Below are 20,286 nucleotides of genomic sequence, written 5' to 3'. Positions count from 1 at the left end.
TATAAATTAGATTTTTTATTTTTGGTAAAGCGATTTTAAAAAGCTAATTCCAAAATCTGTGTCTTAAAAGCAATTATACTTTTCTTACAATTTTATTTTACAGTACGCATTTGAACTTTATTTTGTTTTTTTTTCTGAAAATTTTCAGTTGTTTGTTATAAAATTTGATTGATGTGTACTGTATATCAGTAATAAGTTGGTTAATACTGTTGTGTCTGTAAATTAACTAAAAGAATCTTAATGATTCACAATTCATTACTCAATCTTTACATCGGTAAGTTCATCTAAAAGTTTCCTCGAGGAAGACGATGAACGTCCTTCTTCTTCTTCTTGTAGTTGGGTAGGCTCAGAGAAGGAAGAATCGACCCAAGGACCGTCCACCGAAGAGGGGCTTATGTGTTGTTCTCTGTTTCTCGCAAATGTTGAGGCTTGTGACTCGCTGTCTTGTGACAAAACCTCAAAGGCCTTAAACCTCATTGCAGCTGAACCACTTGGATCTACTTCACGTTTCACCAATGGTGGTTGTTGGACTTTGATTTTTCCTTCTAGCATTCTTACAACAGATGACATTGGTGGTCTCAATGTCGGAGATGGGTTTGTGCAGAGTAAAGCTATGTTCAACATACTCTTGGCTTCTTTCTTCGAAAAGCTTGTACCGAGATCAGGATCCACGAGTTCTAGAAGACTCTCTTGTTCTTGCAAGACATATGCCCAATCAAGAAGGTAAACGAATTCTTCTTTTGGTCTGTAATTTGTGTTGCTCTTTCCACTCACAATCTCTAAGCAGACAACACCGAAGCTGTAAACATCTGCCTTGTCTGTTAAGTAACCTCTCATTGCATACTCTGGAGCCATGTAACCTCTGCATGGATGAAATATATATTCTTGCTAAGTGTTAAGCGCTCGCTATGAATTTTAGAAATGATAAGTAATGAATACTCACACTGTTCCTGCAATCCTTGTACTGATATGTGTATTCTCTTCCTCGTCGAGTTTAGCCAGACCAAAATCAGAGATCTTAGCATTTAGAGACAGATCAAGAAGCACATTCGTGGCTTTTATGTCTCTATGAACAATCTTCAGCCTTGATTCCTCGTGTAGATAATACAATCCTTTCGCAATCCCTAAGCATATCTTCTTCCTTGTTGACCAATCCAAGTGAAGTCTCTGATTTTCTGTGCCTGTTAAAATATAACCCACAAGAGACTTTAGCTTAAAGATCAATAACCTAAAACTATCTTTCTCAGATGGACAAGAAAACAAACCAAAGAGTGCGCGAGCGAGACTGTTGTTCTCTAAGTACTCATACACAAGCAAAAGCTCTTTCCCCTCAATGCAACAACCATATAGTTTCACAAGGTTTAGGTGTTGCAACGCAGAGATCATTCCGATCTCAGTCACAAATTCTCTGTTTCCTTGCTTAGATTTTGATGAATGCTGCTTCACCGCTATGGTCATTCCATCAGCAAGCACACCCTAATAACCAAAACCGATTAGTACTCAAAAGAACTTGTGAAGATGTAAAACCAAAGCAATCATGCATCACCTTATAAACCGGTCCAAATCCTCCTTCACCAATCTTGTTTTCTGGATCAAAGTTATTAGTTGCACGTTTGATTTGTTTCAATGTGAACGATCCTGTCTGCAAATCAAGTCCTCGAAGCTCCACTAATATAACAAAGAAGTAAGATTTGAAAGAAACAATCAGAATCTAGAAAACGACAAGAGTATTTCTTGAAACATAGGAAAATTGTTTTCTTTCATACCATTTTCATCCACTTCTTTTTTTCCACCTAAGTAACCTGTAATCCAGAGCACTAGAAGTACCAGCAACCCGAAAACCGCACATGCTGCAATTACAATGCCTGCAACTGCTCCATTGGACAATCCTTTCCCTGCAACTGCTCCATTGGACAATTCTTTCCCGGCAACCTTGAAATCTACAAGAACAGGCAATATAGAATAGAGAGAACATTCACTCACTTACTCACTCTAAAGATATTTCAAACAGTTGAGAAAAATTGGATAGAAAACTCACTTGGTGTAATCGTTATGGCGGATATGAGAGGCCCGTAAACAGGTCTTGTTGGTATCATGTTTGTGCCTTTTCCTGTCCACTGCAGATGAATCTCCAGCGTACTTCCATTCACCTGAACATCATCAATTTTTCGTACGAAAGGTTTACCAACTCCACCTGCTTTATCTGCTATGTTAAAGTCCCTCTCCAACAAATTCCCCTGCATAAGAGAATCTCACTTTGAACTCTGATCCAAGAAACTGAAACTTTGTTTGGAAAAGGGTTTTCTTTATTCGTTTTGGAAAAACTCACTTGGACATAAATGTCGAATACTCGCCGCCCTAAGCTATTAAAAGTTCGGTCATTTGAGAACATTATCTCTGCAAAATGGAGCTGCACTTTGTAACTTCCTCTTTTCATGCACAGTCCATAGTACTTGAGTGACTGTGGAGAGAGACGTGCTGTTTTGTAATACTCTGGAGTTGATTTATTGATCAAGTTAAATGTGTCAGTTGCTATGTAAGTGGCCTTGTCATTGCCTAACCAAGCTCCAGAACTACTGTATCCCCATCTTTCAGAGACATAAGAGAATGTTGATTTTCCTCTACTGTTCAAGTCTTCCGCATACGTGTCATTTCCAATCTTGAGTTTTTTTCCTCCACAATTAATGAACAGAGAATACTCTGCGGAAACCCGAGAACAAAAATGTAAATGGTTTAGGGTTTCTTTCTATATAAGTTTGAATCTTTAAAAATGTACACTCACGTTCTGCATCTCCTGGACATGGAAGATCTTCTCTCAAGCACCATTGAGTACTACACAAGTAGAGTTGTTTTTTTTTTATGTAAGTATCTTTGGTTTTTGAGTTCTATGAACTGATAAGAGGGAGGAAAAGGAGACTCACGAGTTATCGGTTACTGACTGGTAGCTGGAGATCAAGTTCCTGAATGTGTTTAGCCAATAAAGCTGATTAGAGAAACATATAGACAAAGTTAAGTTGAAAAAACACGGATATGAAACAACAACAGTGCTTACACATCAAGCTGATTACAGCTTAAAGCAGCTGGCTGCGTGAACTTGTTGTTAGACAAATCGCTGAAAACAGATCAAGAAATTAATGACCGGGGAAGGGCAGATAATATAAAACGTTGGGGGTAGTTAGTTAGTTTGCTTACATGTTTTGTTTACTATCCAGAATGAACTGAGGAACTGGACCAGTCAATGAGTTATTATTCAGATACCTAAAGCAGCAAAGTAATTAGCAACCAGTTTAAGAAGTAATATTTATATCATCTATATTATGTTGATAATTGGAAACTTACATAAAGTTAAATGCGTCAAGATTCCGAAATGTGTCTGGAATTACACCGGTTAGCATGTTTGAGCTTAAATCTCTGCATACACACATACTTTAATGTAAGATCTTGGATCAAATAATTAGCCTCTCTAATCTATAGTTCGACTTACAGTAACTTCAGCATACTAAAGGAGGTACCAATGTACTCTGGAATAGGTCCCCTTATCAAACAATTTCTTAGTGCCCTGATGAAGTTTGTAGAATGTTAAGTATTGTTTGATGAACATGAGTATGTATATAACTTGAGTCAAAGTTAAACTTACAATCGTTCCATATTCGTTATATTTTGCAGGTCTGGAAATGAAGAGGCCGGTCCACGCAAATCGGTTATCCTCCTGATGAAAAGAGAGCTTTATTAAGCTCAAAATCTTTGAAGAGAGCATGCAAAAAAGGTATTTTTAGAATCTTTGCTTACTTACAATTCAAGCAAGTTCTTCAAGTTTGATATTGAAGTTGGAATTGGACCTTCCAATGATGTGCCTTGAAGGTCTCTGCAGATTGAACAGTTTAGTCACTATAAATTTTACAATTTTCTTTAGAAGAAGTAATCAGAGAAATGACGGTTACTCACAGCCTATGGAGCAGAGTCCAGTTTCCGATGAAATCAGGTATCTTGCCAGATAGAGAGTTTCCATCAATCCGACTGCAAGAAACATATGAAGCTTTTAGAATCATTCCAAAGAATCAAGATTTCTGAAATCTCCATGTATCTTTTTCTACTTACAAATCAGTCAAGTTCTTGAGATTGCTCAAGGACTCAGGGAGTGGACCTGTGAAGTTGTTTGCAGAGAGAAGCCTGTAATTATAAATACAACAAATCACTAAGTAAAACTGAAATAATTAACAATGAAAAAGAAAAAACAAAGTATATGATAAAGGATCTTACAATCTTTTCAAGCTTCTTAAGTTCCCTAGGTTTGAAGGAAGTGATCCTGTTAAACTATTACTTTCCAAATTCCTGCAATATGCTTCTTACATATTAGAATCTAGTCAATTCTGGTTTAAAGAAAACAAGATTAGATGTGTAACATTACAATTCAGTAAGTGTAGTTATCTCTCCGAGCTGAGGAGGAAATGGTCCAGAGAGACGGTTTCCGGGTACATTCCTATTAGTAAACAAAAACGCAAGAATCAGTACAACTTTATTATCATCACAAGAAGAAGTAAAAATATTTTTACCAAAAAAAAAAAAAAAAAAAGTAAAAATATGTATTGCAGAGAATGGTTACAATATTTCAAGCGGAATTTTAGACAATGTAGCAGGTATCGTTCCATTGAGAAAGTTCCGAGTAAGGTCTCTGTATGAAAAAACGAAAGGAAAAAACACAAAACAAAGACTGCTTGAGTTCCAAGTCTTGGACATTTTGCGAAGAATCAAGAAACAATGAGAAAAGAAAAAAATGTGCTTACATCTCTCGAAGACTCGTGAGGTTTCCGAACTCATGCGGGAAAATTCCGGGCAAGCTTAAACTCCTAAGCTTTCTGTTGATGACAATCAAGAAGAGAGAAAGTTTTTGTTTAAGAACCCTAACTCTGTTTCTTGCTTGGAAAGTTTAAGGAGATGAGAAATAGTCATATATATATACTTACATGTTTGTGACACGACAGATTGTGCTGGAGTTGAAAGTACAGTCGCAGGTGATGTTACTGGTCGGTGGGTTGGGGGATGAGCTGACAACAAAGTTCCATTTTCCGTCGGAACAAGAAGTCCTCTCGATGTTCACTGTTTGGTTTTGAAGCTTTCTAAAGATCGTTCTCAATGTGTGAACTGCTCAAAAATGGTCAAACTTTGTATAAATCAGGAAAGTCCAATTAATGAATTAAGAATGAGAGATTTAAACAACTACTAAAAAATATCTCAATCTAAACGTCTTTGTTATTGACTCAACTGCACATATTGAAAGAGATTTATTCGTTTACTTAACACTTCTTTGAGAAAAATTATATATTATCATATATTAGAAAAAAATAAAGAATTCTTACAATAAATCACTCATTTACAAGTTGATTCAATAGAAAATATATAGTAGGTATTATAATAAAATGGGAATCATGATCCCATTGGTTTCATTATTTTAATGATTCAGAAATTGAGATGCAAATGAAGTTAAAATGTTTATACATGAAAAAAACGAAAACCGTGTGTGTTCGTTTAGTCAACTAAATATTATGTGTACCTAATTTTAAAGCTTTTGCATCGTACAACTATCGAGATAGTAGGTCCACGAAATTCTATAAATCCAATATGTTCTAGCTTTTTATTTGTCAAATATGACAAAAAATGTGACTTTAGAAAATTTTAAGCTTATACCAAGATCTACGAAATTTAACTATATAATAAACACATCATATTGTATTTATATTTTATACTACAGAATCTGTAATCTATAAACACATAAATTCTTGTTCGTTTCTTCAAAAAATGTGACTTTAGAAAATTTTAAGCTTATACCAAAAGCTAATAAATGGATAACCTTTTTTAATTCTCTTGTGGAATTCTTGAATTCACAATCTAGTTAGGGTTTTTCTTTTTTTTTTTTGTCTCAAGAACAAGAATTGAAAGATTGAAAGGAATTTATATGACAATGTGTGTGTAGATTACACAAAAGATTGAGACGCACCTTCTTCTTCTAGCAAAAGTTGAGCATTTGATGATCCAAAATTTTCCAATAAGCAAATGAAGATGAGAAGAAGAGCATACACAACTTTCTCTGTCGAGAAGTTGAAACCCATCTTCTCGAGTATTTTTTCTGAGGAAAACACCAAACAGATAAGACACGAGACTAGAGTAGACGATTGAGAGAGAGAGAGAGAGAATATTAAAAGAGATTAGAGGGAGTTGGGAGAAATAGTTGTGAAAAAGCTTTTAGTGTTCATATATATAAATTAAATATCTCATTTTCTCCCAAAAAAAAAAATCTCATATGTCAGAAATAAAAACGTGATTCTACCAAAAAAAAAAAGTGAGAAAAAACAATCGAAATAAATGTATTTGTGATACTAGCCGTCGGAAATGAGCAATTTGTGTGGGGTGAACTGATTGCTTTCTAATCTTCATTTGTATTTCAAATTAAAAAGAAATATATATTATCTTAATTTTTTATTATTACCTTAAATATTTGATGAACTCAGATTTTACTTATCTTACAGATTCTACATATGTATTTGAATAAATAGTGACTAACACAGCAAGATCTACGAAATTTAACTATATAATAAACACATCATACTTTATTTATATTTTATACTATAGATTTAAATCCAATACATTTTAAAATCTAATATATTAATCGCGGTTTTGGTCGTGCGGAAAAAGCGGTATTACAGTGCAGTACGGTTTAACTGCGGTACGTGCGAGAGAAATATATTTGCGGGACAAGTGCAGTTAGTACAAAATAAGCGGTACAGAATAATATTTGATTGGTGAAAACAAAATTGCAGTTTTAGAATAAGTGGTACAAAATAATAAATAACTAATATAATTGTAAATTATTATTTTTTTTGTCTTAATAAAAAAATATTTCAAACCTTAAATACAAAAAATTATTCTAAACTATTATGTAGATATATTTTATGCAAAACTAAAAACATTATTTACAATTTATTAACATTGTGCTATTTATAACATATGTGAATTTATTATTATTTGTAATTTATCATTATTATTTATTTTGTTATTTATAATATATAATCATTTACATTAACCTTTATACTTTTAATTCATTAAATTATTTATCCAACATATTTTCCATGATTTTATTTGATAAAAATTATTATTTTTAAATTATTAAAATTTTGTAGTTATTTCCTACATATTTGAATTAATTTTTATTTAATTTGTTATACATAACTTATTAGAGAGAAGACAAAGGTATTTACAGTAATGCATGTTTTTGCTTTTATATATCAATTAGGATTTACCCTGTGGTACACCACGGATCCATTTTTTTGTTTTTAATAAATTAATAACGCCGTGTATTATGAAGAAATCAATTCAAATATTTATAACAAATAGATCAAAATTTAAGTTATATTTATGTATTAGTTTTGTTTAGTGTAATATTATATATTTATATTTTACTGTTAATTATAGGATTTAACCCACAGTTTACCGTAAAATAATTTGTTCTCTACATTATCATAAATTACTCAATTTAATATATCTAATATTGATAATGTTAGCAAAATAATGAAATGATAAATTATATGTGTAACACCAAATTAATGATAATTTAATTTATATTCATATTGATCCAAATCATTTGCACCATATAATTTTATTGCGTGTTATTTTAACTTTTAATTGTAAATATTCATTATATATTAAAATAACTCAAATGTAAAATAATATATATCTGGAAATACTTGTTTGGTTACAAAAATCCTAAATTTTTTTTTAAAATATATTCGTTTATAAAAATTCAAATCACATCATATGCTGAAAAAAACTAAAATTTAATTAACTTTATGTATTAAAATAGTAATTCAAATAATTAAATATAAGATTAAATAAAAGTGAAAGGAGAATTATATTTTAATATAAAATATTGCTTTAAATTAGGTAGATAGATTTTAGGAAATTAATATTATCAAATAAGGAAATGATTGTGTTTGATTGTAAGGATTGTAGAGAATTTAATTGAAATAAGAGAGGATGACACAAAAATGTACTTAAAAAATGTTAAGATAGATATAAAAAATATTTAAAAGATAGTGTAGTATTTTCTACGTCAAAACCGCTTAATAATAATCATAGGTAAATGTAAAAGCGGTCCAAGACATAAACCTTTGGACAAAACCGTAAATCATTGTTATTATGAATTGAAACTTGTTTGGATACAAAGATAAGAGAAGATAGCACAAAAATATACTTAAAAAATGTTAAGATAGATATAAAAAATAGTTAAAAGATAGTGTAGTATTTTCTACATCAAAACCGCTGGATAATAACCATAGGTAAATGTAAAAGCGGTCCAAGACATAAACCTTTGGACAAAACCGTAAATCATTGTTATTATTAATTTTTTGTGTGATTGGTAACTTTAGTGTGGTTTTGACAAAATGGTATTGAAAACCGCTTTTTGAGTGCTTTCGTTCACATCTTATATCTTCTAAGCCATATTTTACTAAATGTTATGGAAGTGCTTATCTTACACGTTCCTACCCAGAAGTTTCCACGTTCGGTTTCCGCTGTTTCTGATTAACATTCATTAATTAATTATTAAAGCTTTTGTAACAAAGTTTACATTTTAAAAACTTTACTACAACAAGACCGTGCGTCGCCATGCAAAAAAGGTTAAATTATTCTACTTTTAACGTAGGAATTGTTAAACAAATGACTAAGAGATTATGTTTTTGACTTTTAGTTTTACTTTCTCACATAGCTTTGTTTTTAATAAAGGGTTTATTATCTGTCTAATTTGAAGGTCCCGTAGTCCAAAAGGAATGGCTGTGTGAATGTTGTCTATAAGCAGCCATACTTAGCACAAAATCTTGATTGTTTATGGTTGTTAGAACTTACAAGGTATATAAAAGTTTTTGTCTTAAAAGTTTAATTAGCTTGACAAAACGATATCCCAGAAAGTAAATAATTTCTTTTACCTTTTTTATTTATCTATGATAAAGTATTCTTTTACCTATTTATGGATCTAATCTGTTGGAACTTCTAACATGTATTCTGTTTGTCGTAATATCTATATATTGCAAAATAGAGCGTGTCGTGTCGTCTTATTGGCTATTCAATCAAATTAGTTGTGACCGTCCAATTTCTTAATATATTAGGGGAAGAAGCCAAAGTTTTAGTTTGTAAGCCTATACTGAAAGTCTGAAACTATTCATTTTCTATTTTAAAACAAAATAACAAAGTTTTTACAAAAGTCAATAATGGGCCTAGCTATGCTCTTACAAACTGTTGTCTTAACTCTTAAGCCGCTAATTACATCAACGGCTCCTTGCCACTATTCAATCAAATTAGTTGTGACCGTCCAATTTCTTCATATTTATAAGGGGAAGAAGCCAAAGTTTTAGTTTGTAAACCTATACTGAATGTCTGAAACTATTCATTTTCTATTTTAGAACAAAATTAAAAAGTTTTACAAAAATCAATAATGGGTCCTATGCTCTTCTTACAAACTGTTGTCTTAAGCCTAAGTATGCAGTTTACTGTTTACCCTTACAAAGTTTGCCGCTAATTACATCAACGGCTCCTCGCCACTGTTACAATGCAAATCTTTTGTTTTCTCTCTGTTTCCTTTGTTATAAAAAGTGTTAATTCTCAATATTAAAATGTAATGTGGTTAGTTATATTTTATACGTTGATATTTGACGGTTTATAGTTTGTGTAGTTGTGACACATCGCAAATCTATGTATAAGAAAAAAAAGGGAAAATTGGAGATAAAGGACATTTTTTTTGAAAAATGTCCATATACACTTGGTTTTTTTAGGTTTGGTCATATAGGTTTTATAATAATCAAAATCCAGTTTTGCCCTCAATTTATAAAAAACTTAAAAAAGAAAAAATATATAAAGTTAATATATAATTAAGGGATAATTAATAGTTAAATTTATTTCCTAAAATAATCAGAAAACAAAACAAAATCCTAAACCTCTAATTGTAAAATAGAGTTCACGAAATCGTGATTTACCCAAACCCTTTTTCTTTCTCTTCTTTCTTGTTTTACGAAATCGTAAAAAAAAAAAAAAAACTTCGGTGATATCGACAGCGGCGGTGACTGGGTTCCTCTTGTGGTCGCGATTCATCGACGGAGGTGTGTTTTTATCCTTGTTTTTACTCATCTGGGCAAAGCTTCGGGGATATTGATATCTGGGCAAAGCTTCGGTGAAATCGCAAAAAAAAAAACAAATTTCGGTGATATCGACAGCGGCGGTGACTGGGTTCTCTTGTGGTCGCGATTCATCGACGGAGGTGTGTTTTTATCCTTGTTTTTACTCATCTGGGCGAATCATCAATTTTTAGTTTCCTCCCACTAATCGCTCAATTTCGTTTGCTTCTCTTCACAACATATTAAAATTTTCAGCATATTGTATTGTAAATCTTTGTAGTTTTATCATATTGATTTCGTTAGTTTTACAAGTATCAATTTTAGTTGCATGTTGATTTTTAATGCTCTTGATTTTTTTTTTTTTTTTTTTTGTGCACCCAAACTCTTAATTCAATCAGAAAGATACAGATGATATGGCAAATTCGGACAAACCCGAGTCGCAAAAGTGAACAGCAAAAGTACATGAGCAAGAAGGAATTAAACATAGAGACACAAGCTGTAGGGAGCTTGATATGGCACCAGGAGAAGTGATGAAGCAACCTATCAGAATCAAATCCAAGATAGAGTACGCAAACAACACAGAGTCATCAACTGGAACGGAGATAGTCACAATGTATGGTGACGTTAAAATGAAAAACAAACCAAAAGAGGTTGTTTTCTTCTGGAAACATCCTAGACCTGCTTCAGACGCGAGCAGGGAGGGTTCGGAGAAGTATCCGATAAACAAACTTCGCCGGATAAGGGCGGAATCCGAGCCAGAAGAGGCGGATCTAGATTGGAAGAAATTAGGGCCTACCTCAGACGCGAGCAAGGCGATACCAAGGGAGAAGTTGATAGACAAGCCGGAGGAGTATCCGGTGAAGCGACCGGAGAAGTGTCCGATGGAACCTAGCTCAAAGGATAAGCCGGCAGAGGACCGTCGAGTTTGAAGATGAGCGCAACGGTTAAAAGGCCATACCAAATAAAGAATCCAAATGGGCCTGATGATAGGAGGGTCCAAGAAGGAAATAGAACCAATCCATAGAGACGACTTCATGGGCCTGGCCCAACAAGAAAGCAACCACTGCTTCAGGAAAGAAAACCCTAGATCGAACAGCGGAACACCATGGCGGCGGTTGACGGCGGAGAAGTATCCACGAGAAGCAGCCATGACCTTCAGATCTAACAACGGAGCACCGTAGCGGCGGTTGACGGAGGAGAAGTTTCCCCGCGAAATAGCAGGATCCGGTCTAAGTGCCTTGACCTTCGAAGGAGAATCCACACAGCACGACGGCGGGAGGTTGCGAGACCAATAGCTCATAGGAGAAAGGAGTCGCAGATGACAACACGAACTTCTGAGAAACACCGACAAAAGAACAGCAACGGAGACAAACAAAGAGACCCCAAAAACAATTCTGGTGAACCGTCTCTGCCATCCCTGAGCAAAGCACGAAAAAGAGAAGGAGGTTCTGTCCTTAAACAGCGCGAGATCTACAAAGCAAAGAACGGGGAGGAAACACACAAGAGGAAGATTCCGACGTCGGCGAGCCATGGCTACGCCGACGTCGGAGCAAGCTAAAAAGACGAGTGCTTCGGGAATGCCGCCTGAGAGAGAAATTTGATCCGATCTTTTATTTGATCAAACTAAAACTTTATGCTCTTGATTTAACATTACTTCTTCCTCCATGTTTGATCTTTAGTCGATAACTTCCAGTGAAAAGTGTGAATGTTTAATGGGTCAATTTCTTAATTTTACCAAATCGGGTAAACAAATTCCTGAATTTTAAAAGACATTTTGATTTTTTAAGCTTTAGAAATCTCAATTTAGTTAGATAAATTGAATTTTTTTGGGTCAATTTCATTTTTTGTGAATGATTATTAGACAAATGTGTTTGTGTTTATTTGACATGTCAGGTGCACTTCGATTTAGTTTCTTGGTTCTTTGGTTTCTTTGTTCTTTGGTTTCTTGGTTCTTTGATTGTAATAAGTTTTTATTTGACTTGTCAGGTGCACTTCGATTTAGTTAGCTTCTACATGGATGAAAAATCAGGATCAATCGGAATGATAAACGGAGGTACTTTCATATATTTTGAAATAATAAATTAACTCATGGTAATTGTGATTCTTGATTATTGTGATTCTTGTCATGCGAGCTATACTTAACAACTGTTAATCTTGTGTTTGATTTAATTTTTCTTAATCTATTGTTCAGGCGTTGAAAAGGAGTATCCTAAACGCATTTTCAAATACGGTGATGAACCACAAGTGAAGCAGATAAATAATAGCTGCAGAATGTCTATCTTGACAAGAATCAAGGATGCTTTGCCAACAGAGTATGAGAAAGTGAAGAGTGATCCAGTGTTTGCAAATTTGTTTGCCATCTACGAGAATGGGTTAGGGTACTCTGCGCGTTTGATACACAGCATTATGTCTCGGCAGTTGATCACAGATAAGAAACATGAGCTTTGGTTTGTGTTTAGAAGGAAGCCGCTGAGATTTTCGCTGCAAGAATATTATGCAGTCACTGGACTCAAATGCAAGGATGATTTCAAGTTAGATTTGAAATCTTGGAATGAAGACAGTTGGAAGAAGGACAAAGGTTTTTGGGCTAGATTATTGAAGAGAGATGGGGAGATTACCATTAAAAGGCTGATGGATGTGCACCTACTAGAAGTTCACAAGTGGAACCTGAAGACAAGCTAAGATTTGTATATGTGTGCGTCATAGCTGGTTTGGTAATGGCTAAGGACGAGAAGAAAAAGATCCCTCTCTCATACATCAAGTTGGTGATGGATCTTGATAAGTTGAGAGCTTATCCTTGGGGTTTACATTCTTTTGACTACCTTGTGACCTCGATCATGGACACAAGAAAGGAGCTGAAGAAGACCAACAATTATATTCTTAATGGCTTCTCCTTTGCACTTCAAGTATGGGTTATGGAAGCAATTTCAGTGATTGGAGAATTGTTGGGAGAAAAGATCAACAAGGAATTCACAAACGGTGCTAGATGTTCTAACTGGAAGGGAGCTGCAAAAGTGTCTTATCAAGACATTATTGGACCAAAGGTTAGTAATTTATTTTCTTTGTTCTTCTTTAATTGTCATGGTCTGATTATGGTTCTGTTTTTTTACTATTGCTTAACCAAAATTTTTATGTATGTGTTTTTGGTAGGATATCGTCTATCCATACATCTCGAGGTCAGGAAATTTTGACATAATCGATGATATAGAGTTTTTTAGGCGTGATGAGATTGATGATGTGGGAGTCAAAAACGTAAACCATTTGGTGCAATCTGGTTACGATTTTAGAGACCATGAGTGGGGTCATGTTGAAAGTAATGATGTTGAAGAAGAGAAGATAGAGGAGGTTGTAAACGAAGATGATCATGTTGAAAAGGAAAGTGATGGAGACAATCAATTGTCTGGGTTGGAGAGTAGCGAGAAGAAGCCAGATGTAGATGTGGGAGCATCAAGCACGAAGAAGAGAAAGACAAAGCAGATTGATCATGGTGCAGAGAGTCGAAAAATGCAATTCCTATGTCAGCGAGCCGCAACGTCATTCACTCATGGTTTTGATGAAGAAATGAAATCATTCATTAAAGGTATGTTTGAAGCTTCTTTCAAGCCTTTTAAGGAAGAAATAGGCCAGCGATTGAAGAAGATGGAGGAGGATGTATCAGAAGTGAAGGAGATACTATCGACTATAGCATCAACTTCGACACAAGCCACACCACCATCCTTTAAACCAAAAGATGTGGTAAGTCAATAAATAATTTATAAGCTTTGGTTTGTATCTTATCGACTATATGATTTTGTCAAACTTATTGATTTATATTTTTGACACAGGGGAAATCACCATCCGTTCAACCAAAGAGTTTGGTACGTAAAAAGTAACTTGGTAAAAGTTGTCTTCGTTTTAATGTTTTGGAAAATGGCTACGTTTTTTTGTTTTTTTTTTAAATTCGGCTTTGTAAGTTATTTGAAAATATTCGGCTAATTGTAAACTTAAGTATTGTAATTGTCTTTGTGAACTTATGTATTGTATTGTAATCATTAAACTTTCTTTGAATTTATTTGTTTCTAAACATTAAACTTTGTTTGATCTTTTCATTGACAGGAAGATAACTTTCTTTTTGATGATTTGTTCACCAAATCGGGTGCCATAGACCTTAATATTGACAGTCAAGATTTATTGGGCACTCAAGATTTCTTAGCGAAAACAGTAGGACATCTATCGCAAAAACCATGTGTTCCTGGAGTTGATCCTCCAATAGATGCGGGAAAGTATGACGAGGATGCTGATTTGGTTTTTGTCTCCGAAGATAGATGGAATGCTTTGGAAGCATGGCAAAGGAATCATAGGTACGTGTTCTTATTTTTATTCTAAGCATCAATTTGATAATTGTCGAGATTTTTAAAATTTTAGCTTACAAATTACTATTTTTTCACAGTTACGAGCAACTTCAGTTTGGTCCATCGGTAATTAATCATGAATTGCTTAACCGTGTCATTACTCACTGCAAGTGGCTGCACAATCCAGTAAGTATTAACTTGATTTCTTCAATACTTAATTTGTTAATTATTTTACCATGGTTAAATTTAAATTTCACTTTTATTTGTTTTCAAGGAAATGGATGCAATGATGTATTTATTCCGGGAGAAAACATCTTTAGGTGAAATGAAGGCAGACCGTGTTGGTTTCATGAATTGCATGTTCAGTGAGAGAATCAAAGTGGAATACACCAAGTACTTGAAGACAAAGCGGCAGCACAAATGGGATAGTAGACTTCTCGAGAATGCTAATGGTGAGTTTCCTTCTCACGGAAAGACAGGAAAACAATGGGGTACAGATGTTGACAGGATATACGCTCCGATTTGCGTCAACGGCAACCACTGGATTTCTGTGTGCGTTAACTTCGTCTTAAGAACTGTTGAAGTCTTCGACTGTGCTGGACACAAGAATAGAAGGTATGTCGAGTGTTTCGCAACGTGCATCCCAAGGATTTTGAAAGAAATTAATGCAAAGGTGAATGGAAAAACATCTCTTTTGACACCATATGAAATCATAGACATGAAGGTGCTCTCCGATTTGAATAAGTCGCATAGCGATTGCGGGGTCTATGCATTGAAATACATCGAGTGTCATATGAAATCTCTAAGTTTGGATTTGATGAGCGATGAGAACATCAAATATGCGCGCTTGAAGATTGCTGTCGATCTGTGGGAAGCTGCAAAGGATCCAATATTACTTGAGCGTATGAAGAACTATGTCCCTCCAAAATCTGAGTCTCACCATATCGAAATTGACTGATTTGTTTCATCTCTTTAGTATGTCTTTAGTTTGACACATTGTATGACTTTCGTTTCTTTTTTTTTTAGCTTAATTTATGATATGATTTTTGTTTTTAGTTTTAGCTTAATGATATGACTTTGTTTTTTTTTTTTAGCTTAATATATGATATGATTTTTGTTTTTTGTTTTAGCTTAATATATGATATGATTTTTGTTTTTTTGTTTTAGCTTAATATATGATATGACATTGGTTTTTTGGAAAATATGAGCTTAATATATGATATGACTTTGATTTTTTGTTTCATCTTTTTATGATGTCGATGGTTTCTTCACCAATTCTATCAAGCAAATAAACATACTTTTAAGTCTGGTTTAATACCAAACCGGACTTTTTTTTAATTTTATTTAATACCAAACCTGAATTTCTTTAATTTCGTTTAAAACCAAACCAACTATCTTTAATTTGGTTTAAGAGCTAATCATAAATTAAAAACTTAACCCGATTATATACAAATAAACACATAAATCCCAAATTTTAAGAAACCTAATATCGACCTGGTACCCAATCAATTGCGAGAAGAAGATGAGCAATGTATCAAGCAATTCGACTAGATCGAATAATTCCCGTGCAAGAGTAAGAGTGGTTGGTGTTCCAAGGAGATGTTGGTGCGGGGAAGGAATTATAGCACTTATATAAAAATCTGATCCCAATCCTTACAGGAGATACTATCGTTGTGGATTTGCTGCATCAAACAAGGTAAATTGATTTGTTTACACGTTTTGTATATTTTTCATTTTTGATTATAACAGTTGGGATTCTTGTAGCTTAAGAACGATGATCACACCTTTAAATGGGTTGATGAGGCTTTAGTCAACGAGATAGATACACTCACTGCAAAGAATATTGAATTTGAGAAGCACCTCAAAGATTTCAAAACTGAGAGATTAGAGTTTGAGAAAATAGTTGATGAGAAGATGGAGAAGGAGATATTTGAGAAGATAGAGGATGCTTTGGCTGAAGCAAAAGCAAGCAATAAGAAGATGATGGTGATCATATTGATATTGTGCATGCTCTTGATTGGATGCAGCAAATTACTAGGTTGAGCGTATGAACATGATCATGTGTTTTATTTTGCTTTTTTTTTTTTTGAAATTTGTTAGTTTGTTTCCCTTTTGACCTTCACCTTCAAATTATGGTTTGTTTACCTATGACAATGATCATGATTTTTTGGCCGAATTTGCTAGTGTATGATAAAGTTTAAACAAAAAGTAGAAATGAATAAATCAACCATAAACTGGGAAAAATGAAATGTATAAACCAGTCTTGACAACTCATGAGTAGAGTTTAAACAAATACTAGAAATAAACTGGGAAAAATAAAATGTATAAACCAGTCTTGTAAACTCAAGAGTAGAGTTTAAACAAATACTAGAAATGAAAAATTCGACCATAAACAAGCCACCTTACCTAAATTGGGACATCACATGTTGTTCAGTTGTGTCCTTCTCTACCACAACGGCTACACTTGTGTCTCTTCGACGATTGTGATTGTTGAGACGCTCTTATCTTGTCTTCAACTGTTTCATGTCTTCGTTTCCTTCGTCTACCAGGGTGTCTTCTTGATTCAGGTGGTAAAACTTTTGCAGCCTCAATGTGGTCAGGGACGCCCCATTCGCTCTCTGGAATACCTATTGGATTAACAGTCTCCTCATAGTACTCTCTCCAACTGGTAGTGCTATACATATCATCAGCATATGGATACAGATCATTGCCTATATCAAAAGCTCCTTTAATGGCGTGTCTGCAAGGGAGTTTGCCCATTTGGAACTTCCCACATGTACATGTCCTTCTCTCCAAGTCAACCACAAAGTCTACCCCATGCGCTTTAACCTGTATTATGTTTCTTCCAATCGGATAACTTTTAAAGTATTTACCTTTCACTATTCTTCTTGACATCTTCTTCTCCACCTTAACAGTTAAAGGATCTTTTTGCTTGGCACTTAATTCTCTCCGCTCAAAAAACCAGCGTGTTAACATTTCTTTGATGCTGTCTAGTAAAGGGATTACTGGATACTCTCTAGGTGATCTCAAAGCTGAATTGATCGACTCTGCAGCATTGTTTGTGTTCTGGTCGTATCTGTATCCAGGGAAATGGCATCAAGCCCATTTTTTAACCTCAGCATCCTCTAGGTACTCTCCAATCGTAGGACTGATGTTGCAAATATCTCCAAAAAGTTTTTGAAACTCTGCAACTCTATAAGCTTTAGACGCTCTTGAAACCAAGTCAGCCACACCCCTTCCCTTGTGATATGTAATAACATTACCAATCAAGTGGTGGATGCAAATACCATGAGTAGACAATGGATATATTTTTTCAACTGATTTGCTAATTGACACATGCCTATCTGAAATGAAAGATAAATCTTTCTCATCTCCAATAACAACCTTTAGTTGCTCAAAAAACCACGCCCATGAAGAATCATTCTCAGAATCAGCAATTCCAAATGCTATTGGATACAAATTAGAGTTCCCATCTACTGTTGTTGCAACTAGTAGAACTCCTTTGTATTTGTTCTTCAAAAATGTTCCATCAACCACAATAACTTTCCTCATTCCCTTGTAAAATCCTCTTATTGACTGACCAAAAGACATAAACAGATACTTGAATCTACTCTCGCAATCAACTTCATAATTTGTATACGTACCCGGATTCGCTTCTTGTATCATGTACAAGTATTTTGGTATTTTAGCATAACTCTTCTCAGGAATTCCTCTAACTTCATTCACTGCATACTCACGAGACTCCCATGCCTGAGAGTAAGTTAAATCACAACCATACTCTGTACGAATAATATTGATGATATCATTCGGTTTAGGCCCTTCCAATACACCCTCATAATTCTGCATAATGAGATGTCCAATTGTTTTAGCTGAAGGTGTCCTACAAAATTTCTTCTTCTTCGAAGGAGCACAAGTATGGTCCCCCACAAACTTGTTGATCTTGAAATACGTAGACCCATTTAAACACTCAGCACGCAGACTCCATTTGCAAACATCCTCAATGCAGCGTATACACCAGAATACTGTATCAGATTTCATAACCCTATAGTCACAGTTGTACCTCATAGCATACAACTCCATTGTTGCTTGTAACACTTGTTTGCTTTTGAAATATTGACCCCTCCTTACGCTCACACCTTTCAACGACGTTCCAACACCATAACCGGCGTTTTCGTCGGATGTCTTCTTCCCTAAAACATCCCTACGTTTGGCATCATCAATACCCACAAATAAAGCTAGGTTTTCATTTGGTCTACCATCGCCATCTTCAACACTTGAAACCCCTGGTTCTTTATTCAAATCCAATATGACTTTGCTCCCAACATCCTCAACACCCCCTTTGAATGTCACACACAAATTTACTGTTTTCTTTTTTGTATAGTATGAAAGAAAATTTGTGACCTGGCTATTATTTATCATAACGACAGGAGGACAATCAGCAGTGAGATCTGTGGGTAAAAAACTTAGCTCCATATCAACCATACTAGGCTCTACTCCATAGGCTTCTGAAACCATAATCTTCAATTCTTCATGTGTTGTACTCGAATCTAAAGTTAGTAATCTTCCACGACTGTCTTCATCAATGATAAATCTCCACTCATGATTGTCAAACAATCTCCACTCTCCACTCTTAACATAGATGTGCATTGCCATGGCTCGAAAATGGTGAAAAGAATTGGGAAAAAACAGTTTAACACACCATTAAACGAAAACGATTAGGGTTGTTATTAGGGTTGTTTTAAAAATTTCTAAAATCATTAGAAAACTATATCTAGATTTCGTAGAACAGAATCTTAACAAATTATTACGATTTTACCTAATTATTAGAAAAATATTGAGTTTCCTATTCCAAATATTCACTTTCTATATTTAGCAATCACTAAAAGTTTCAGAGTATACCATCTACTTTACCGTAGTAGATGTCAACTAATTTTCTCAGAGATAGAGTAAAAGGAATAAAACATATTCTACAGATTTCAGAGGCTAGAGTAAACCGTAGAAAGATTATACTAAAACGTTTATAACATAGAGCAAATCGTAGAATACAAATTCTGAATTTTGTAGAATTCAGTATTTTCGGCCCCTAAACTATTTAGAACAGAAACTATTCCTGAATTTAGTATAACATGTACAAAATGTTAGAACGCATCATCTTAAATTTTCAGAACAGCAGAAAACGTTTTCTAAATTTTTTATATCAAATTTTATCCATCAAAAAAACCACTTATACATTTTTTTATTTTTTGGAAAAAAATTTATATTACCTCTACTATTGTATATCTACTTATTTACCTATATTTTATATTTTTAAACATGTTAAATATGGGTTTTTCAATTCTTATGGGCAATTTTGGAAAAATGACCATTTTCAAAAAAAAGTGTATATGGACAATTTTTTTTTAGTGATCCTTTATTTCCAATTTTCCCAAAAAAAAATCTGACTTTGGTCTTGCGGCTCTTGCCAAGCTTGATGAAGAGGACAACACTGACTCACATTAGCACTCGAATAGCTGGAACATTGTAAAGTGTAAAATCAATAGTCAAAAAGTCCATGGAAAAGGTTATTCCATGCAAGATTAATTTGCTTATATCACACAACACATTAATCGTTTGCAATATTTTTACAGCGGTTACTAACAGATAACGCTGACGCTTACAGCTTTGGTATTGTAGCTCTGAGATACAACGAGACGGAGAAACTTGAGGATGCTTCAATCCATAGAGAAACAACGAGACTTGAAAACATGAACACAATGAAAAGTATTATGAAATTAATGATAGGGCAATAGATAAGTACG

At 34.2% G+C, this 20,286-nt stretch overlaps 2 protein-coding genes and 2 pseudogenes across 5 annotated transcripts; 2 read left to right on the top strand and 2 right to left on the bottom strand.

Moving 5' to 3' along the window:
* Positions 1–196: 196 nt before the first annotated feature.
* Positions 197–6,405, bottom strand: LOC104758693 (putative LRR receptor-like serine/threonine-protein kinase At1g53440). 3 transcript variants are annotated; one of them, XM_010481603.3, is made up of 23 exons: positions 5,996–6,405; positions 4,965–5,142; positions 4,785–4,856; positions 4,604–4,672; positions 4,409–4,480; positions 4,261–4,332; positions 4,099–4,170; positions 3,946–4,017; positions 3,794–3,865; positions 3,638–3,709; positions 3,485–3,559; positions 3,340–3,411; positions 3,193–3,258; positions 3,053–3,112; positions 2,922–2,960; positions 2,783–2,832; positions 2,330–2,700; positions 2,039–2,237; positions 1,767–1,940; positions 1,547–1,668; positions 1,266–1,476; positions 944–1,181; positions 197–862 (listed from the first exon to the last, which is right to left on the bottom strand). In XM_010481603.3, exons 1-23 carry the CDS (start codon positions 6,105–6,107, stop codon positions 256–258), a joined length of 3,147 nt encoding a protein of 1,048 aa, XP_010479905.1. In that variant the 5' UTR covers positions 6,108–6,405; the 3' UTR covers positions 197–255. The 3 variants fall into 3 exon arrangements, with proteins under 3 accessions (XP_010479905.1, XP_087350713.1, XP_087350714.1); XM_087494587.1 differs by having other exon boundaries at positions 944–1,476; positions 5,996–6,281; XM_087494588.1 differs by lacking the exons at positions 3,794–3,865; positions 3,946–4,017; positions 4,099–4,170; ... (4 more) ...; positions 4,965–5,142; positions 5,996–6,405 and having other exon boundaries at positions 944–1,476; positions 3,513–3,559.
* A 3,590-nt stretch (positions 6,406–9,995) lies between these two features.
* Positions 9,996–15,608, top strand: LOC104760013 (uncharacterized). 2 transcript variants are annotated; one of them, XM_010482867.3, is made up of 8 exons: positions 9,996–10,300; positions 12,144–12,210; positions 12,349–13,201; positions 13,308–13,892; positions 13,982–14,014; positions 14,253–14,497; positions 14,587–14,674; positions 14,763–15,608. In XM_010482867.3, exons 3-8 carry the CDS (start codon positions 12,875–12,877, stop codon positions 15,444–15,446), a joined length of 1,962 nt encoding a protein of 653 aa, XP_010481169.3. In that variant the 5' UTR covers positions 9,996–10,300; positions 12,144–12,210; positions 12,349–12,874; the 3' UTR covers positions 15,447–15,608. The 2 variants fall into 2 exon arrangements, with proteins under 2 accessions (XP_010481169.3, XP_087350717.1); XM_087494591.1 differs by lacking the exon at positions 9,996–10,300 and having other exon boundaries at positions 11,978–12,210.
* Positions 15,609–16,010: 402 nt separating this feature from the next.
* On the top strand, positions 16,011–16,531 carry LOC109129982 (uncharacterized protein At4g04775-like; annotated as a pseudogene).
* A 363-nt stretch (positions 16,532–16,894) lies between these two features.
* On the bottom strand, positions 16,895–18,610 carry LOC147924878 (uncharacterized; annotated as a pseudogene).
* Positions 18,611–20,286: the final 1,676 nt, after the last annotated feature.

The sequence above is a fragment of the Camelina sativa genome, chromosome 17, assembly GCF_030686135.1.
Source record: "Camelina sativa cultivar CO46 ecotype springtype chromosome 17, ASM3068613v1".
NCBI classification, from domain to species: domain Eukaryota; kingdom Viridiplantae; phylum Streptophyta; class Magnoliopsida; order Brassicales; family Brassicaceae; genus Camelina; species Camelina sativa.
The sequence above is the reverse complement of the archived record's forward strand: the minus strand, read 5'-3'. Positions and strand labels throughout refer to the sequence as shown.